The sequence below is a fragment of the Elephas maximus genome, chromosome 7 (assembly GCF_024166365.1).
Source record: "Elephas maximus indicus isolate mEleMax1 chromosome 7, mEleMax1 primary haplotype, whole genome shotgun sequence".
NCBI classification, from domain to species: Eukaryota; Metazoa; Chordata; class Mammalia; order Proboscidea; family Elephantidae; genus Elephas; species Elephas maximus.
Genome location: NC_064825.1, coordinates 47,695,352 through 47,713,059, shown reverse-complemented (window position 1 = coordinate 47,713,059; position 17,708 = coordinate 47,695,352). Strand labels below are relative to the sequence as shown.

At 36.2% G+C, this 17,708-nt stretch overlaps 1 protein-coding gene across 1 annotated transcript in view; it reads left to right on the top strand.

Moving 5' to 3' along the window:
- Positions 1-17,708, top strand: part of RNF169 (ring finger protein 169) — a 134,586-nt gene that overhangs the window by 38,210 nt on the left and 78,668 nt on the right. The window contains exon 2 of the mRNA XM_049889799.1: positions 5,529-5,602. Within this exon, the coding sequence (XP_049745756.1) occupies positions 5,529-5,602 (74 nt within the window). The remainder of the gene's footprint in view (positions 1-5,528; positions 5,603-17,708) is intronic.

The window sequence follows — 17,708 nt, the reverse complement described above, 5'->3', positions numbered from 1 at the left end:
CTCTCCGCAGCCTCTCCAACATTTATTGTGTTTTTTGGATTAATGCCAGCCTTGTTGGAGTGAGATGGAATCTCATCGTAGTTTTCATTTGCATTTCTCTAATGGCTAATGATCGAGAGCATTTCCTCATGTATCTGTTAGCTGCCTGAATATCTTCTTTAGTGAAGTGTGTGTTCATATCCTTTGCCCACTTCTTGATTGGGTTGTTTGTCTTTTTGTGGTTGAGTTTTGACAGAATCATATAGATTTTAGAGATCAGGCGCTGGTTGGAGATGTCATAGTTGAAAATTCTTTCCTAGTCTGTAGGTGGTCTTTTTACTCTTTTGGTGAAGTCTTTAGATGAGCATAGGTGTTTGATTTTTAGGAGCTCCCAGTTATCTGGTTTCTCTTTGTCATTTTTGGTAATGTTTTGTATTCTGTTTATGCCTTGTATTAGGGCTCCTAAGGTTGTCCCTATTTTTTCTTCCATGATCTTTATCGTTTTAGTCTTTATGTTTAGGTCTTTGATCCACTTGGAGTTAGTTTTTGTGCATGGTGTGAGATATGGGTCCTGTTTCATTTTTTTGCAAATGGATATCCAGTTATGCCAGCACCATTTGTTAAAAAGACTATCTTTTCCCCAATTAACTGACACTGGGCCTTTGTCAAATATCAGCTGCTCATACGTGAATGGATTTATATCTGGGTTCTCAATTCTGTTCCATTGGTCTATGTGCCTGTTGTTGTACCAGTACCAGGCTGTTTTGACTACTGCGGCTGTATAATAGGTTCTGAAGTCAGGTAGAGTGAGGCCTCCCACTTTCTTCTTCTTTTTCAGTAATGCTTTACTTATCTGAGGCTTTTTTCCCTTCCATATGAAGTTGGTGATTTGTTTCTCCATCACATTAAAAAATATCATTGGAATTTGGATCGGAAGTGCATTGTATGTACAGATGGCTTTTGGTAGAATAGACGTTTTTACTATGTTAAGTCTTCCTATCCATGAGCAAGGTATGTTTTTCCACTTCATTGGGTCCATTTTAGTTTCTTGTAGTAGTACTTTGTAGTTTTCTTTGTATAGGTGTTTTACATGTTTGCTAAGATTTATTCCTAAGTATTTTATCTTCTTGGGGGCTACTGTGAATGGTATTGATTTGGTGATTTCCTCTTCGATGTTCTTTTTGTTGATGTAGAGGAATCCAAGTGATTTTTGTATGTTTCTCTTATAACCTGAGACTCTGCCAAACTCTTCTATTAGTTTCAGTAGTTTTCTGGAGGATTCCTTAGGGTTTTCTGTGTATAAGATCATGTTTTCTGCAGATAGAGATAATTTTACTTCCTTCTTGCCAATCTGGATGCCCTTTATTTCTTTTTCTAGCCTAATTGCTCTGCCTAGGACCTCTAGCAGAACGTTGAATAAGAGCGGTGATAAAGGGCATCCTTGTCTGGTTCCCGTTCTCAAGGGAAATGCGTTCAGGCTCTCTCCATTTAGAGTGATGTTGGCTGTTGGCTTTGTATAGATGCCCTTTATTATGTGGAGGAATTTTCCTTCAATTCCTATTTTGCTGACAGTTTTTATGATAAATGGTTGTTGGACTTTGTCAAATGCCTTTTCTGCATCAATTGCTAAGATCATGTGGTTTTTGTCTTTATTTTTATTTATATGGTGGATTACATTAATGGTTTCTCTAATACTAAACCAGCCTTGCATACCTGGTATAATTCACACTTGGTCATGGTGGATTAATTTTTTGATATGTTGTTGAATTCTATTGGCTAGAATTTTGTTGAGGATTTTTGCATCTATGTTCATGAGGGATATAGGTCTGTAATTTTCTTTTTTTGTGATGTCTTTACCTGGTTTTGGTATCAGGGAAATGGTGGCTTCATAGAATGAGTTAGGTAGTATTGCATCATTTTCTTTGCTTTGAAATACCTTTCGTAGTAGTGGTGTTAACCCTTCTCTGAAAGTTTGGTAAAACTCTGCAGTAAAGCCATCTGGGCCAGGGCTTTTTTTTGTTGGGAGTTTTTTGATTACCATTTGAATCTCTTTTTTTGTTATGTGTCTATTTAGTTGTTCTACTTCTGATTGTGTTAGTTTAGGTAGGTAGTGTTTTTCCAGGAATTTATCCATTTCTTCTAGGTTTGCAAATTTGTTAGAGTACAATTTTTCATAATAATCTGATATGATTCTTTTAATTTCAGTTGGGTCTGTTGTGATGTGGCCCATCTCTTTTCTTATTCGGGTTATTTGTTTCCTTTCCTGTATTTTTTTAGTCAGTCTGGCCAATGGTTTATCAATTTTGTTAATTTTTTCAAAGAACCAGCTTTTGGCTTTGTTCATTCTTTTGATTGTTTTTCTGTTCTCTAATTCATTTAGTTCAGCTCTAATTTTTGTTATTTGTTTTCTTCTGGTGCCTGATGGATTCTTTTGTTGCTCACTTTCTATTTCTTCAAGTTGTAGGGACAGTTCTCTGATTTTGGCTCTTTCTTCTTTTTGTATGTGTGCATTTATCGATATGAATTGACCTCTGAGCACTGCTTTTGCTGTGTCCCAGAGGTTTTGATAGGAAGTATTTTCATTCTCGTTGCATTCTATGAATTTCTGTTTGCTTTTATTAATAACCAGTTACCCCACCCCACAGACAATCCTTATTCAGGAAGGACCTTTAAGGAAGTACCTTCAGGGAAGTGTAGTTGTTCCCACAATTCATATTAGGCTAAATGCAATACTCAGCTTAAGTCACTGGTCACAAGTGTGTGTCATTCTTAGGGCATCATATTCTTAGTTTCTTTTCCTGTTAAACAAAGTAGTAATCAGAGGACAGGCATCATGAAAATACTTCAACCATTGGATTCATTTACAGGTGTCAAGATATTCAGCATCTCAATGACACCTACCGCAATTTCTAGAGTTTGTTTTCTGTGAGGTGAAGGAAAGGTGAGTGATCGTTTCTGTGCTACTGAAACACTTGGAAATCCCTGTAAAAGCTGATGGAGGACTTGGTTGGGTTTGCGCCTGACTCCTCTGGACTAAGAAGGATGGTGTTGCCGTTTCTGGTTCTAACTTGACTTCTTGTTGCTCTCCTTTTGTGATAGTACTACAGGCGTTTCAACCACAGTTTCCTCTTTTGGGGTGGAGGAAGTTGACATGTGACCTTTGGAAGGTGCAGGGAAATAAAGAGACAAGAAAAGCAAAGTTCCATGTCAGAAGACAGAAACCGTTTTATTGCAAATGATTATTTGTTCTTTATTAAAAACAGGGAACCTGAGAGATTAATAATGATAAGTGTCTTAGTATAATTAGTAATGTTGAATGTATGCATGCCCTCCATTCGGCTTTAAGAGACATTGTGAAAGGGTTTAATTAAAAAGGGAGATTTTCATTTTTCTGGCCTTTTTCTGGTCAGTTTCTCATATAGTCCACGTAGATTGAAACGCTGTGTTTCACAAAGTTTCAAATAAATCATTTTGATGTTATAGCTTACTCTAAGTTTACAGTCATAATAGCATTTTACTCATAGTATTAAACTTTGAGTTTTTCAGAATTTAAAGAAACCTACTGAGTGGGAAATGAAAGGAAAATAAAAATGTTGTTACCAGATCATTAACTTTAGAAGTTATCTAGTCTGTAGCCTTCATTCCTCAGGTAGAAAAAAATTGGCATGGAGGGCTTATGAAAATACCTCATGGGGGAGGGAGTGGTTGGCAAGGCGCATGTTATTTGCGTAAAAATGCGATATGTGTGTAACATTTAGCTTTTTTTTTTTTTTTTTTTTTAATGCAGTGGTTAAGCAATCCATCCGATCCATCCGGCTGCTTTCCAAAAGGTCAATAGTTCAAATCCACCAGCAGCTCCTTGGCAACCCTTTGGGGGCAGTTCTACTCTGTTGTGTAGGGTCACTATGAGTCAGAATTGACTTGACAGCAGTGGGTTTGGTTTGGTATACGCTCTTTAAATGTTAGCTGTTTTATTCATTGTAGTGATTCAGTGTTCATTACCATTATTAATTTTAATTTTAAAGCGTCTAATTTTAAACATTATTTGTTCGTAATTGAAATATGCTTAAGGGACATGGCTAAAAGAATCATCAGGACTTTTTTTTTTTCAAGTGGGTTAAGGTGATGGAATGTTTACCTCTCAAACCCAGAGGCTAATAATTCTGTAGTACTCAGTAGAGCTTCAAGTGACTGTTTTTTGCATTAGGTCCAATGCTTCTAAGTATCTTTCCACATTCCTCAGGTATACTAAGTAAGAGTCTTACTTTCTAACATAGTTGAGACAGTTGAACAAGGACAAAAGGCAACTTTTTGAGTCACCTACTTCTTATCTAAAACAAATATTTACCAACCTTAATGGGATGTAGAGTTATTAAACTGTTTGCCATCGAGTCGATTCCTACTCATGGCAACCTATACTATAGGACAGAGTAGAACTGCCCTATGGGGTTTCCAAGGAGCAGCTGGTGGATTTGAAATGCCAACTTTTAGGTTAGCAGCTGAGCTCTTAACCATTGCATCACCAGGGCTCCGTAGAGTTATTAATCTTAAAATCAACACTATATTTAGACCACTAAATATACATAGCAAAACCAAAAAATCTGCTGCTGTTGAGTTGATTCCAAGGGTATATAGAAATGTTATGTACCTAAGGAGTCAGAAGTGTGTACTCCCCCCCCTTTTTTTGATTTAGGGCTTATATTTTATTCCTGTTGTTTAATCATTGTCATCTGTTTATTGTTATGTACCCAACGTGTATTGTGTGCCCGAATGTCTCCAATATAAAAATATAAACAGAGAAGGGGAGAAGACAGAATTTCAGCTGAGAAAACAGCAAAAAGCCTTAAAAATACATGGCATATGTATAGTACCGGGATAGTCGTAGGTGGAGAGAGGTAACAGTGCTTTAGAAAGATAAAGTTGTGATCAGTCTCTGGAGAACCTTGTATGACTTGTTGAAGAATTTTGACTTTATTCTATAGGCTGATTGAAACCACTAAAGGTTTTTGAGGATAAAAATGAGTTGATATGACCTGATTTTAGGAAATATTTTGCTGTCAGTGTTAAGAAAGAAATAGAAAAATAGGGTACTAGGAATAAAACTTTTAACTCATTTAAAATGTTACTTGGTAACTTTGAACTAATAGCTTTAGATACAGTTTTTCCTTTAGGTCTTTTGACATGTTGCTCTATCAGTGAGGCTCTTCCAGACCACCCTATACAAAATAACCTTTTTCCTCCACCCTACATTTTATCTTCCTCCATAGCACTTAGTACTACCAGTTGTATCATATACACACTTATTATCAGTTTCCCTCCACAAAATTGTAAACTCCATGAGAGCAAGGACTTTATTTCTTCAGTGCTTCTCCCAGTGCTTAGAACAGTCCCTGGTTTGTAACCTTTAGTAAATATTTGTTAAATGAATGAATATGCAAATTAAAATGGCCACAGTTTTTCATGTGGTTTATAATGTGTGGGGAGCAGTGGGAAAATGTTCCTTCCTAGAAAGGCCCGTTAAAAAGTGTTTTCTTTTTCCTTTCCTCCAGAGTTTATATTCAGAGCACCAATCAAATTAAGCAAGCCTGGGGAGCTTCGTGAAGAATATGAAAGTCTGAGAAAGGTAGAGTATACAAATTATTGTGACGTTCATTTTCTTAAATTGATAATGAAATTAAAGAATGCTTGGTGAGGAGCATAGTTCTGCTCTGCAGCTCATGGAGTCACCGTGAGTAGGAATCGACTCCACTTTATGGCACCTGATGTGGTTTGGTTTTCTTATTTACAATGCAGAGCCTGTCTTTATCCCACGCTACCTTATATTCTGCTGGGTTAGATTGGGTAACTATAATGGAAGTAGAGTAAACCTCAACTAAGAACTCCTTTCAGCTGCCATTTCAGATGTGAAAATGTAGCTCACAAGGCCTTTCACACACGTGCTGCAATAACTGGCCACCAAGAGAGTTACTCTTGGCATGTTGAACAAGTGCCCTTAATCATAATAGCTTATATTATTTTTCCTTGTCTTGCAAGGCTCCTCTAATTACATGTAGCTGATATTATCGTTTATTGCTTTCATTCTGTAAGGTATTCCAGAAAAAAACTGTAACTTAGGCCAATAAGGGGGTACTTCCTAGTTGGAGAACATTTGCTTTTGGGAAAGGTTCAGACTGTATCCATATCATTGTATTTTTGATGTTTTCAAACAAATTGTCTGGGAATCACCTAGAGAATTAAGGCTTCTAAAAGTTTAGTGATTAGAAATACGTTGCTGGATTTGAATTATTTTTCCCCAGCCTTCTCTGCACCACTAACTCTCAGTCATCTTTATAATTGATTAGGTAATTATTCTATATGTAGATATTTAAATTTACTTAATCTGAAGCAGGTGTTATCATACAAGAACAGCAAGACAACAATGTTATTGTGGCATTTTATACAGAATGAAAAATTGAAATTTAACAAAGTCACATTAAAGAGAAAAGATAGTGGAAAACTGTACTTAATTACTACATATCCTTTGACCTTCCTTTTTAAATGAGGGCATCACATGTTCACTTGGATCCTCGTGCTGCACTTAGATTTGTAGTGTGGGTTTTTTTGTTTTTTTTTTTCAAAGCTTTTTCTACATGGAAAGAAATTACGTTCAGGGACCACATTAAAAGAACCACAGATTCCTCCTAAGTAAAATTCTACAATATGCAGTTACTTAGTTCTAATACACCTTTTTAGAAACTTTGAGAACATGGAAACTTTAAAGCTTTCCCTTTGAAGATAGTCTTAAAGAGAAAAAACAAGGATTTAGAGGTAGAAAAAGGCAGTAAAGCAAAAGGCATAGTAAGAGCAGAGGTTTTTATAAGCCTTGGGAGAGAGAAAGAACTTCTGTTCCTGTTAGGAGGAAGGGATGGGAAGGTGGCTTTAAAAGGGACTGATGGTATAATGTGTCAAGCTAGGGTGTTCTCATCAGGTATAAACTGGATTGTCAAATGGGTCAAATAGAAGCTAGCTATAGGTCCCTGCCTGCCCCCGCAACCATGCAAGTTATCCTTCATCCATTGTACGATCTGGAAAATTAAAATCAAAAGGCACTAATGTGGTATATCCATACAATGGAGTACTTTTAAGCAATAAAAAGGAATGATCCACTGATACCTGCTAAGATATGGATGAACCTCAAAAAGATGCTACGTGAAAGAAGCAAGACACAAGAAACTACATATTGTATGATTAGATTTATATAAAACACCCAGAATAGGCAAATCTGTAGAGACAGATAATAGATTATTGGTTGACTACACCAGGAGATGGGAACAGGGATTAACAGTAAATGGGTATGAGAGATTTTATTAGAGTGATGAAACTGATTTTGCACAACTTGGGAAGTTTACTAGAAATCATTAAATTATGTACCTAAAAAGGTTGAATTATATGATATGTAAAATATGCCTCAAAAAAGTTGCCAAAAAACTAAAAGGCACTAAACATTTGGATGGGGAACTACTGGAGATAAAGATGTCTCTTAGAATGCCTGTTTTCTGAAACAAAGCAAAATAAATTCATAATTATCTGGATGAGTCCCTGGTGTTGTTAATTGCTGTCAACTCAATTCCAGCTGATGGCAACTCCATGTGTGCAAAGTAGAACTGCTCCGTAGGGTTTTCAAGGCTGTGATCTCTCAGAAGCAGGTCACCAGGCCTGTCTGAGGGGGGGTTCAAACCACCAACCTTTTGGCTAGTGGTGAGTGCTTAGCCATTTGTGCCACCTAGGGATACCTGATGAATCCCTAGGGAAGGGATATCTTTACAGCTTTCTCCAGTGAATGGATAGTAAGTGGAAGTTAATTCTGTACAACTCATCATCAGTAATTATGACAGTAAAAACGATTACAAGGGTTGTAAAAAATTACCAAGAAATTTTATTCCCCTTTATTCTAGTTATTGTAAAAGGTTTTATTTGATCATAGATTTTTCTACCCATGGAGAATTTTAGGAATAAACCAGTTTGGAGTGGTAGACTACTATAGAAAAAAATGAGTTTTGTCAGGAACTGAACCAGGTTATAGGAAGCTATTAGGTTCAAGGAGGGCTCATATATATGCATATATGTATGTGTGTATATGTATATCTATATGTGTGTATATGTATATATGTATATATGTATGTAAAAAGATTCACCATTTTAACTATTTTTAGGTATATAATTTTTAAGTGTACAATTCACTATATCGTACAGCAATCACTAATATACGTTTCCAAAAAATTTCCGGTACCTCTTAAGTCATAACTCCCCATTTCCCTCTTTCCTAAGCCCCTCGTATTGGCTAATAAACTTTGGTCACTATACATTTGCCTGTTATAGACATTTCATCTAAGTGGGTTCAGGCAATACTTATCCTTTTGTGTCTGACTTATTTCACTCACCATAATGTTGTCAAGGTTCAGCCACGTTGTGGCAGGTATCAGAACTTCATTTCTCTTTATGGCTGAATAATATTCCTTTGTATGGTTATACCACATCTTGTTTATCCATTCATCTTTTGATGGACCTTGCACTGTTTCTACCTTTTGGCTATTTTGAATAATGCTGCAGTGAACATTGTATCTGTTTGAGTGTCTGCTTTAAGTCTTTTGGGCATATACTTAGGAGTGGAATTGCTGAGTGGTATGATAATTCTATCTTTAACTTTATGAGAAATCACTGAGCTGTTTTCCAAAGCAGCTGCGTCATCCTCCTTTCCCACTAGCAACGTGAAAGGGTTCTAATTTCTTCACATCCTTATGAATGCTTGTTATTTTCCTTTTCTTCTGATAATAGCCATTGTAATGGGTGTGAGGAAACCCTGGTGGCATAGTGGTTAAGAGCTACACTGCTAACCAAAAGGCTGGCAGTTCGAATCCACCAGGTACTCCTTGGAAACTATATGAGGCAGTTCTTCTCTGTCCTATAAGGGTTGCTGTGAGTCAGAATCGACTCAATGGCAGCAGGTTTGGTTTGGTTTTTTTGGTAATGGGTGTGAAGTGGTATCTTATTGTGGTTTTGATTTATATTTCCCTAATGACTAATGATGTTGAACATCTTTTCATGTGCTTACTGGCCATATGTATACCTTCTTTGGAAAAATGTCCATTCAAGTCTTTTGCCCTTTTTTAGTTGGGCTCTTTGTCTTTTTGGGGGGGGGGGTTTGTTTGTGTTTTTGTTGTTGAATTGTAGGAATTCTTTATATATATTCTGGTTATTAAGCCCTTATCAGATATATGGTTATCAAATACTTTATTTTCTCTCATCCTATAGGTTGTCTCTTCATTTTGTTGGTAAAATCCTTTGATGCATGAAAGTTTTTATTGATTTATCGATTTTTTTCTTTTGTTGCTGGTGCTTTTGGTATCGAAGACTTTGGTTTTTCTTAATGCTTACTAAAGTTACTTTGAGCTTTTAAATTTTATGATTTTATGAATAGGTTTATATTTCTAAATATGTTAAAAAATTTTCTTTCTCCTATATGTTATAGTTAATTTTGTCTATTTTAAAAATTTGTTTTATTTTGGTAAAAACATACATAACAAAACATTTGCCAATTCAACATTTTTTACATGTACACTTCAGGGACATCAGTTATGTTCATCATGTTGTACAACCATCACTACTATCTGTTTCCAAATTATTCCACCACCATTAACAGAAACTCAGTGCCTCCTAAGCCAAGTAGTATTGTCTTTTTTAACATAAGAAAAACAGTGCAGAAATATGTGGAGCAAAATGTGAAAGTCACTCCTCACCTTACTTCTCATTCTGTTCCCCAGAGGTAACTAGTGTCAGCAGTTTAGTGGTCATCTTAGCTGGCCCCTTTATGTGCTTACATATACATTTTAGCCTTTTTCAGTGTAAATGACCTCATGATGTTTCTTCATTTATTCATCAGATATCTATTGAGCCCCTACTGTGTGCCAGGTACTGGGGATACAGTGCTGAAGAAGACAGCCAAGGCCCTTGCCCTCAGGAGATTCCATTCTAGTGGGAAGACAGGCAGTAAATAAGCAAACAAATATTTAATGTGTAATAATAAAGCAGGGTAAGGAGAGCTGGAGGAGAGTAGGAAGGAAACTTGAGAAGATGCAACAGACTGTTTTAAATAGAGTGATCAGGGAACGTTTCTCAGAGGAAGCAACATTTGAGTAGAGACCTGAAAGAAGAAGCAAACCAAGTAAAGATATTAGGAAAGCATCCCACACAAACCAAACCAAAACCCATTGTTGTTGAGTTGATCCCAACTCAAGGAGACCCTATAGGACAGAACAGAACTACCCCATAGGATTTCCAAGGAGTGGCTGGTAGATTCAAACTGCTGACCTTTTGGTTAGCAGCTGATATCTTAACCACCGTACCACCAGGGAGCCCTGAGACAGAAACAAGTTTGGCTTGTTCAAGGAACAAGAAGGCCAGTGTGGCTGGAGCTGAGTTTTTAAGTAGGGGGTGGAGGGGTGGTGAGGAGATTATGGTAGAAGCTGAGTTGGGAGAGATAGAAGGGCCAGATCAGGAAAGGTCTAGTTGACCTGGTAAAGAGCCTAAATTTATTCTAAGTGTTATGGGAAGCCAGTAATGTGATCTGATTTATGTTTTTTAAAGATTTTTGGTTGCCACGTGGGAAATAAACTGTAATGGGCATAGAAGTTAGGGATTGTATTTACTGTGAACGGTGAACCAGAAAACCAAATCCACTGCATTGGAGTCAATTCTGATGCATAGTGACCTTATAGGACAAAGTAGAACTGCCCCATAGGGTTTCCAAGGCTGTAAATTTTTACAGAAGCAGACTCCCATGGAGTGGCTGGTGGATTCAAACTACCAACCTTTTGGTTAGCAGCTGAGGACTTTAATCCCTGTGCCCCCAGGGTTCCTTACTATGAACAATTAAAAAAAAAAAACAAAACCCGTTGCTGTCGAGTCAATTCTGACTCATAGCCACCCTATGGCAGTAGAGACCCCAGAACAATGACTCACACAAATGAGGAATTTTATTTTTCTTAGGTAACAAAAAAACTGGAAGTAGGCAGTCCAGGGCTGATATGGCAGCTTCAGGACATCAGGGATTTAGGCTTTTTTTTATCTTTCTCTTTAGACATCTTCAGATGTGCCTGTCTCTTTGTGGTATGAGATGACTGATTCTTCTCTAGCATCATATCCAGGCAGAAGGCCAGAAGGCAAAAGGGCACATGCCAGCTGAATTGGGTCTTTTTAAAGAGCTTTCTCTAAACCCCCACCCAGTGACTTCATCTACATTTTAGAGTCCAGTGTCACAAACTCCTCGCTCTAGCTGCCAGAGGGATTGGGAAACAGATTGAAGAAAATTAGGGTTCTCTTAATAAGGAGGGAGAGAGTGGTTACTGGGTAGGCCACTAGCAGTCCAGGTCAGATGAGGTAGAATGGAAGTAAGGCCAGTTAAGAGACTTTTGGAGTAAGCAATGTATTGAGTTTAACCAAGGTTGGGGTTTTGCCAGAATTATGATAGATGCAAGTGGACTTGAAGGAAGTTTTTATACCTTTGGATCATAAAACCTAGGTTATTTAAGGAAGGAATTGAGGGAGTAAGGGATGTAATGGACAGTGAGAAAGAGTGGTACTGTCAATGGACTGAAAGTTTTGGCAGTGACAAAGAATTGTTCACTAGTATAGAAGTAAAGTTGGAAAGCTAGAAAGTGGTGGTCTAAATGTAAACCCACTGCCGTTAAGTCGATTCCGGTCTAAATGTGGGAGGCTTAAAAATGAGACATAGGAAGTCGTTTAGTTTTTGGACATCACAAGGTTTAGGGTATGATTTTGGGAGCAGATAACTGAAATAGGTTGGAGGAAAAGATTTGTAAGAAGGTCAAGGAACCAAGAGGGTTCAAGGATATTGAAATCGCCAGGAATGATCACTGGAGTAATTGGACAGAGATCAAAACTTAACATGTTGAGTTTTTCTGTGAGTGAAGGGGCGTGACATAGAGATAGGTAAGTGACTACCACAAAGAGTGATAGTGGGTGATACAGGGTGATGATAAATACTTAAAAGAAGCCAGATTTTTTGAAAATTAATATGATGTATTGTCTGTAAATTGCTTTTTTTCACTGCACGATATGTGGGGTTTTTTTGGGGGGAGGTATCTTTCTGTGCTGAGATATGTAGGTACTTTGGGTATTTTTTCATCCTGCATGATATTTCATAGTATGAGTGAGACATAATTCACTTAACCATTTCGTTATCATTCATCATTTAAATTGTTTCCCGTTTCCCAATTCTAAAGAGATGCAACGCTAAATACCCACGTACAGTCATGCATCACTTAACGTCCACGGTATGTTCTGTGAAATAGAACGTTATGTGATTTGGATGTTGTACGAACACCATATTGTATCACTAGCACTGGTTCTGCTGCATTTGGGAGCCAGGATGCACTTCATGGTAATATGTTCGAGAGAAAATTAAACAGAGGTAATGCTACAACACTCAAGAAACGTGTGACACATGAGATTGGATGCTGCTGCCTACGAGTCAGAGCATACACTGTTATATGGTAAACTTTTTATTTTTAAGTAGGAGAAGTTCACATTAAAATAACAATAAAAATACATTATAGTACATACATAAGCCAGTAACATGTGTTTATTATGACTATGAAGATGTGTATTATGGTTATAATATACTGTACCATTATATGCCTGGCAGCGCAGTTACTTTCTAGAGACATGAGATACTCGAGTTGTGTGCAGAAAGCTGTTGCATTTGCTACATCCGGTTATACCTGCTACATCCCGTTCTCCAATCTGGATTTTTTAATTTATGAGACCATAGACATATATGCAGTTGGAAGTTTGCCTGAACTAACATTATGTGATGCATGACTGTTACATGAGTAAAGATTCCCTTTAGGTTAGATTCCTAGAAATGAAAGTGCAGAATCAGAGAGTATATACACTTTTTATATTTTGATGAATATTAACAAATTGCCTTTTAAAAAGATCTTACTAACTTACTATCCACCAGCAGTAAAAGAGAGTCCCTTTCCCTCAAACCCTTGCTAAACTTTTATCATTGTTTTTAATATTTTGCTAATTTGCCAGATAAAATTATCACATTGTAATTATAATGTATCACATTTCCCTGACTACTACTAAGGAGTATCTTATGTTTATTGTCCATTTATACGTTGTATATGAACTGCTTGTTTTTAACCTTTAGATGTGAAAACCAGCCTGCTTTCCATCTTTTGGGTATTTCTAATATTAACTGGGAAGCCATGGTGGTGTAGTGGTTAAGTGCTACGGCTGCTAACCAAGAGGTCGGTAGTTCGAATCTGCCAGGCGCTCCTCGGAAACTCTATCAGGCAGTTCTACTCTGTCCTATAGGGTCGCTATCAGTTGAAATTGACTTGATGGCAGTGGGTTAATATTGACTGATGATGGCATGCATTTTTGTTTTTCTATGCTATTATATACTTATTCTATTAAAATGGGGGTTTTATGGCACTTTTATGGGGTTTCAAGTGGAAGGAGAGTATTAACATGTGCTCAGTTCTCCATCTTGATATATTGTTTAAGGGTGAGAATTTTGTTTTATTCTTGTTACGTACAAGTCTGCAGTAAATGTATATTAAAATGAAAATATGATTTTTAGGGAGAAATTATTTCAATGTTGATCTCTTTATGTTTCCATTGTACATAAGACTGTTAGTCATTTTTGTCTTTTGAAATAATTGATTCATTGATCCCTATAAATTCTGTTTATTGGTTGGATTAAGCTTATATTATTAACATCATTGTTTCTTCTGCCTATACAGTTTGTTAGGTACTTTGACCATGTGCTTAAATAACAGTTGCTTTATGTTAGAGTTGGGAAATACATAATCCAGCATGCTCTTGTTTGTCTTCTTTGAATCACTGGACTCTGAAGGTAGGGGAAAAAAACAGCCTTTGTTTCTAGACTGCTTATCTCCCCGGTTTCTGGAGCGGGGAAAGAGGAACTGCTTTTGATAATTCTGTGGATCACATGAGTGGTTTAAGCTTTTTCTGAATTGGTTTGCTGACCTATCCATTTTCTTTTTTTCCTCCTTCCCCACTGGTTTGTTTTCTTCCCGTTGCTGACTAAATTATTCAAGTGGTAAGCATGTAGTTCTTAGTCTGCAGACAGAGAACGGAGTAATCAGACATCATCAGTGGATTACTAAAGTGAGTGATGTCTCTGTAAGGCAGGCATGAACTTTTGTGAAGGATTTTTTTTTTTTTTAAAGTAGATAAGCTTTTAGGACCTAATTATCTTTGAAATGATATTTTTTATACCTTGGGTTATCTTTCTGCTTTGAACTGTTGAATATAATGTATTCTATTAAAACTCGAACATTTCACTTAAGTCTGTTTGGCTGTGCGATGCATTGTGAGCTGAACGTTGAGCTGGCTTTTCCCTTACTTTTATTTACTTATTTTAAAAAAAGGTTGTATTTATCTGGAAAGTTGAAAATATGTTTTTCCCTTATTTTTATTTACTTATTTTGAAAGAAGCTTGTATTTATATGGAAAGTTGAAAATATGTTTGAAAGGAGAATCAGGTTGTTTGCTCCTTTTTTTAATGTTTCCCGTTAGATTGTAAAATCTTTCCAGATGGTTCTGTTTGTTTCGTATCTTTTAATTTTCCATTGCACCTAGGTACTGTCCAAATGCTTACTGAATTGTTGATCATCTAGTTTCTAAGCCCCTTATTTTATGAGAAATAACCTATGTAAAGATTTCTTGAGTTTTTTTTCTACATTATTTATTTATTTATTTATTATTCTTTCCTCTGAAGTATTATGATATAATCTTTGAGGAAATGTTCACTTTAGGCATGTGCTGACATGCCTCTTTCTAGAACCAGGAAATAGGTACAGACTCTCACAGTACATCTTTAAGGACAGGCAAACTGTATGGAACTGAAGAGAAGGAAGAACTCTCAAAAGAGTAAGTTTTCCAACTTTTTGCCTGAAATAGATTTAATTTTGACTGCAGGAGGGCAGACAGCCTAATAGGATACTTAAAGCCTGAAAGTGTTAGATACCATTGTTTTCTCTTTCTGCTATTTGCAAGTACCCAGATGAGCAGAAACAACTTTATCAAGTAACATACTTCTCAAAGAAAATAACACATTTGGGAAGTTCAGAGCATGATCAGATTTAATTAGAATAGCAGATTATTCAGGTTTTTTCTGCAATATGCAGTCTTTCCCTGTCTCTTTCATTTATGACAGAGGAGGATCAGTAGTTACAAGCTTAGTGTATGACTGGTTATATGGTTTAGAGAATAGTTTAAATAAAATTATTTCAATGCTACTTCAAAGTAAACTTAGGGAATTTAGCAGCAGCTGTTTAACTATTCTTCCTCATACCAAATAAAATATTTTGTTAAAATATCTGAGTAGTAAGACTTAATAAATTGTCTTTTTTTCTGCTTATAAAAGTAGCCTGTGCATTGGAAAAGAAAAAAGTTCAGGTTATACAGAAAAGTTTGAGGAAGGAAGAGAAAATCTTACCATCTAATAACCATTTTAAAGATCTTGTCGTAAATTTAACCATGTTGTTGTATGCCATCAAGTCAATTCTAAGTCACAGTGACCCTGTAGGACAGAGTAGAACTGCCCCATAGGGTTTCCTAGGCTGTAATCTTTATGGGTTTTTGTTTTTTTTAATCTTTATGGAAGCAATCCACTAGGCCTTTTCTCCCACGGAGCTGCTGGTAGGTTCGAACCACTGACCTTTTGGTTAGCAGCTGAGCGCTTAACCAGCTTAACCATTGTGCCACCAGGGCTACTACAGTTTAACCTTAAGACTTAAAAAAAGGAATAGATTTGAGATCACACTATACATGCTATTATTTATTTAGCACATTGTGTGACGCTTTCCATATCAATAACTATAGAACCATGTCAGCGTTTTTAATGGCTGCATAGAATTATAGAAAATATAATTGTAATATATCACATGTATGCCAGTATTTCCCCTAAAGCTAAAATAATTCAAGCAAGAATCAGAAATAACTTAAAAAAATATATATATATATATATCTATATATATATATAAATGCCACAAGATTTTAAAAATTTCCCATCTCTAGCCAAACCTGTGTAAAAATTCACACGTAGTCCTCTTTCAGTAATGATTGCTTCCTTTGAAATTGCAAGCTTGGTTATATTTTTCTGGAGTTTTAGGTCTTATTTACTGTTTACATCTGAGACCCAGCTTTTTTGTTTATCTCAGACTTTTTTAAAACAATGCATGTGGTTAACAAATACTACAGATGATGTGGCTATTTTGCCCTAAGCTGAGGAGCAGCAAGTGGAGTATGATGAGAGCCGGTAGACTGAGTTAAATCTGAGCTGTCACTTACTAGTGTGTGAAGCTGTTTAACCTGTCCGTGTCATAGTTTTCTGGCCTGTAAAATGAACACCTAGTGCCTGGCTTATAGGATTATTGTGAAATAGTGCCTGGCACATAAGAATTAACTATTATTGTTTAAAATTTAGAATTAAAAAAAAAAAAAAATCTAACAAAGTACCCTTCATTGCTACCATTTGTTTGTGTAAGAAATGGCAGTGTCAAAAAGTCAAAGTTGGAGCTGGAGAGTTAGTGGTATGATTAGGGAATTTCTATTTTTCTAGGCTATAAAGGCCTATCTCTGTTCACAAACAATTACTTAGAGCTCTTTCTTCTACATCTCGTGAGTGCCCTTTCCATATGGCAGTTAAACATGACTTATGCAGTATTTTCTGATTCTATTTATGTGTCAGTGTTAAGGCCTGCAATTAATTTTATATGTATTTCTATGTAATAGGTGTAATAATTTAAAATCTGTTGAAGTAATTTCAAAAACCTGATCTTCTTACTTAAAGGAGAAAATTTGTAAAATGTTATTTGATATAAGTATTTAGATATGCCTAATTCTAAATGTAACATTTAAATCGAAAGGTATTCTAGAATTTAAAGTGAAGAGAGCGTAGTATCATCAATGTGATTTCTTTAAAACTATGTAAGAATCGTAAGGGGAAATCAATTGCTTTGATGCTATTTATGTGATTGCTCAAGTAGAAGCCATGTGTTAGGCTTGTATGCAAGAACTCATTTGCTGTGATTTCAGGATGTTGTGGAATGGAAGCTGAGAGTAGTCCTAGTTTATCCCAAAACACATTCTTTTTGGGGCAGCATCAGAAGTAGTCACCAATTAGATCCTATAGAATTGATAAATGTTAGTGCCAAATAAGAGTCTGGAAACCAGACAGAAGATGTAAAACATTGATTGCTCTATGTATCGAAGTAGATTGAAATATTCTACCACTAATTTGATTATCTAACAAGTTCATCATGTTCTGAAGCGATGGTTCTGAAGCAGTGGCCCCCAACTTTTTTACCAGCTTGTATTACATTCCTTTTGTCACTCCCATACGAGTGTGAAGTATTTTTAAATATTTTCTACTAAAGAACAAGCCGTAGACAGCAACAGAAATATACTCAACCTGTGTATTGAGATGGTGGTATTTAGTCAGTGCAACCTTATGGACTGTAAGCATATGATTTGTTAGATTTTTAAAAGTATATTGAAGAATGACCTAAACATTCCCATTACTATCCTTGTGGACACTCCTCAGGGCCTGGGATCCCAGTTTGAGAACCATTGGCCCAGAGATAAGGAGAAAATGGTAGAAAACAATGACAATTTAAATATGTATAATG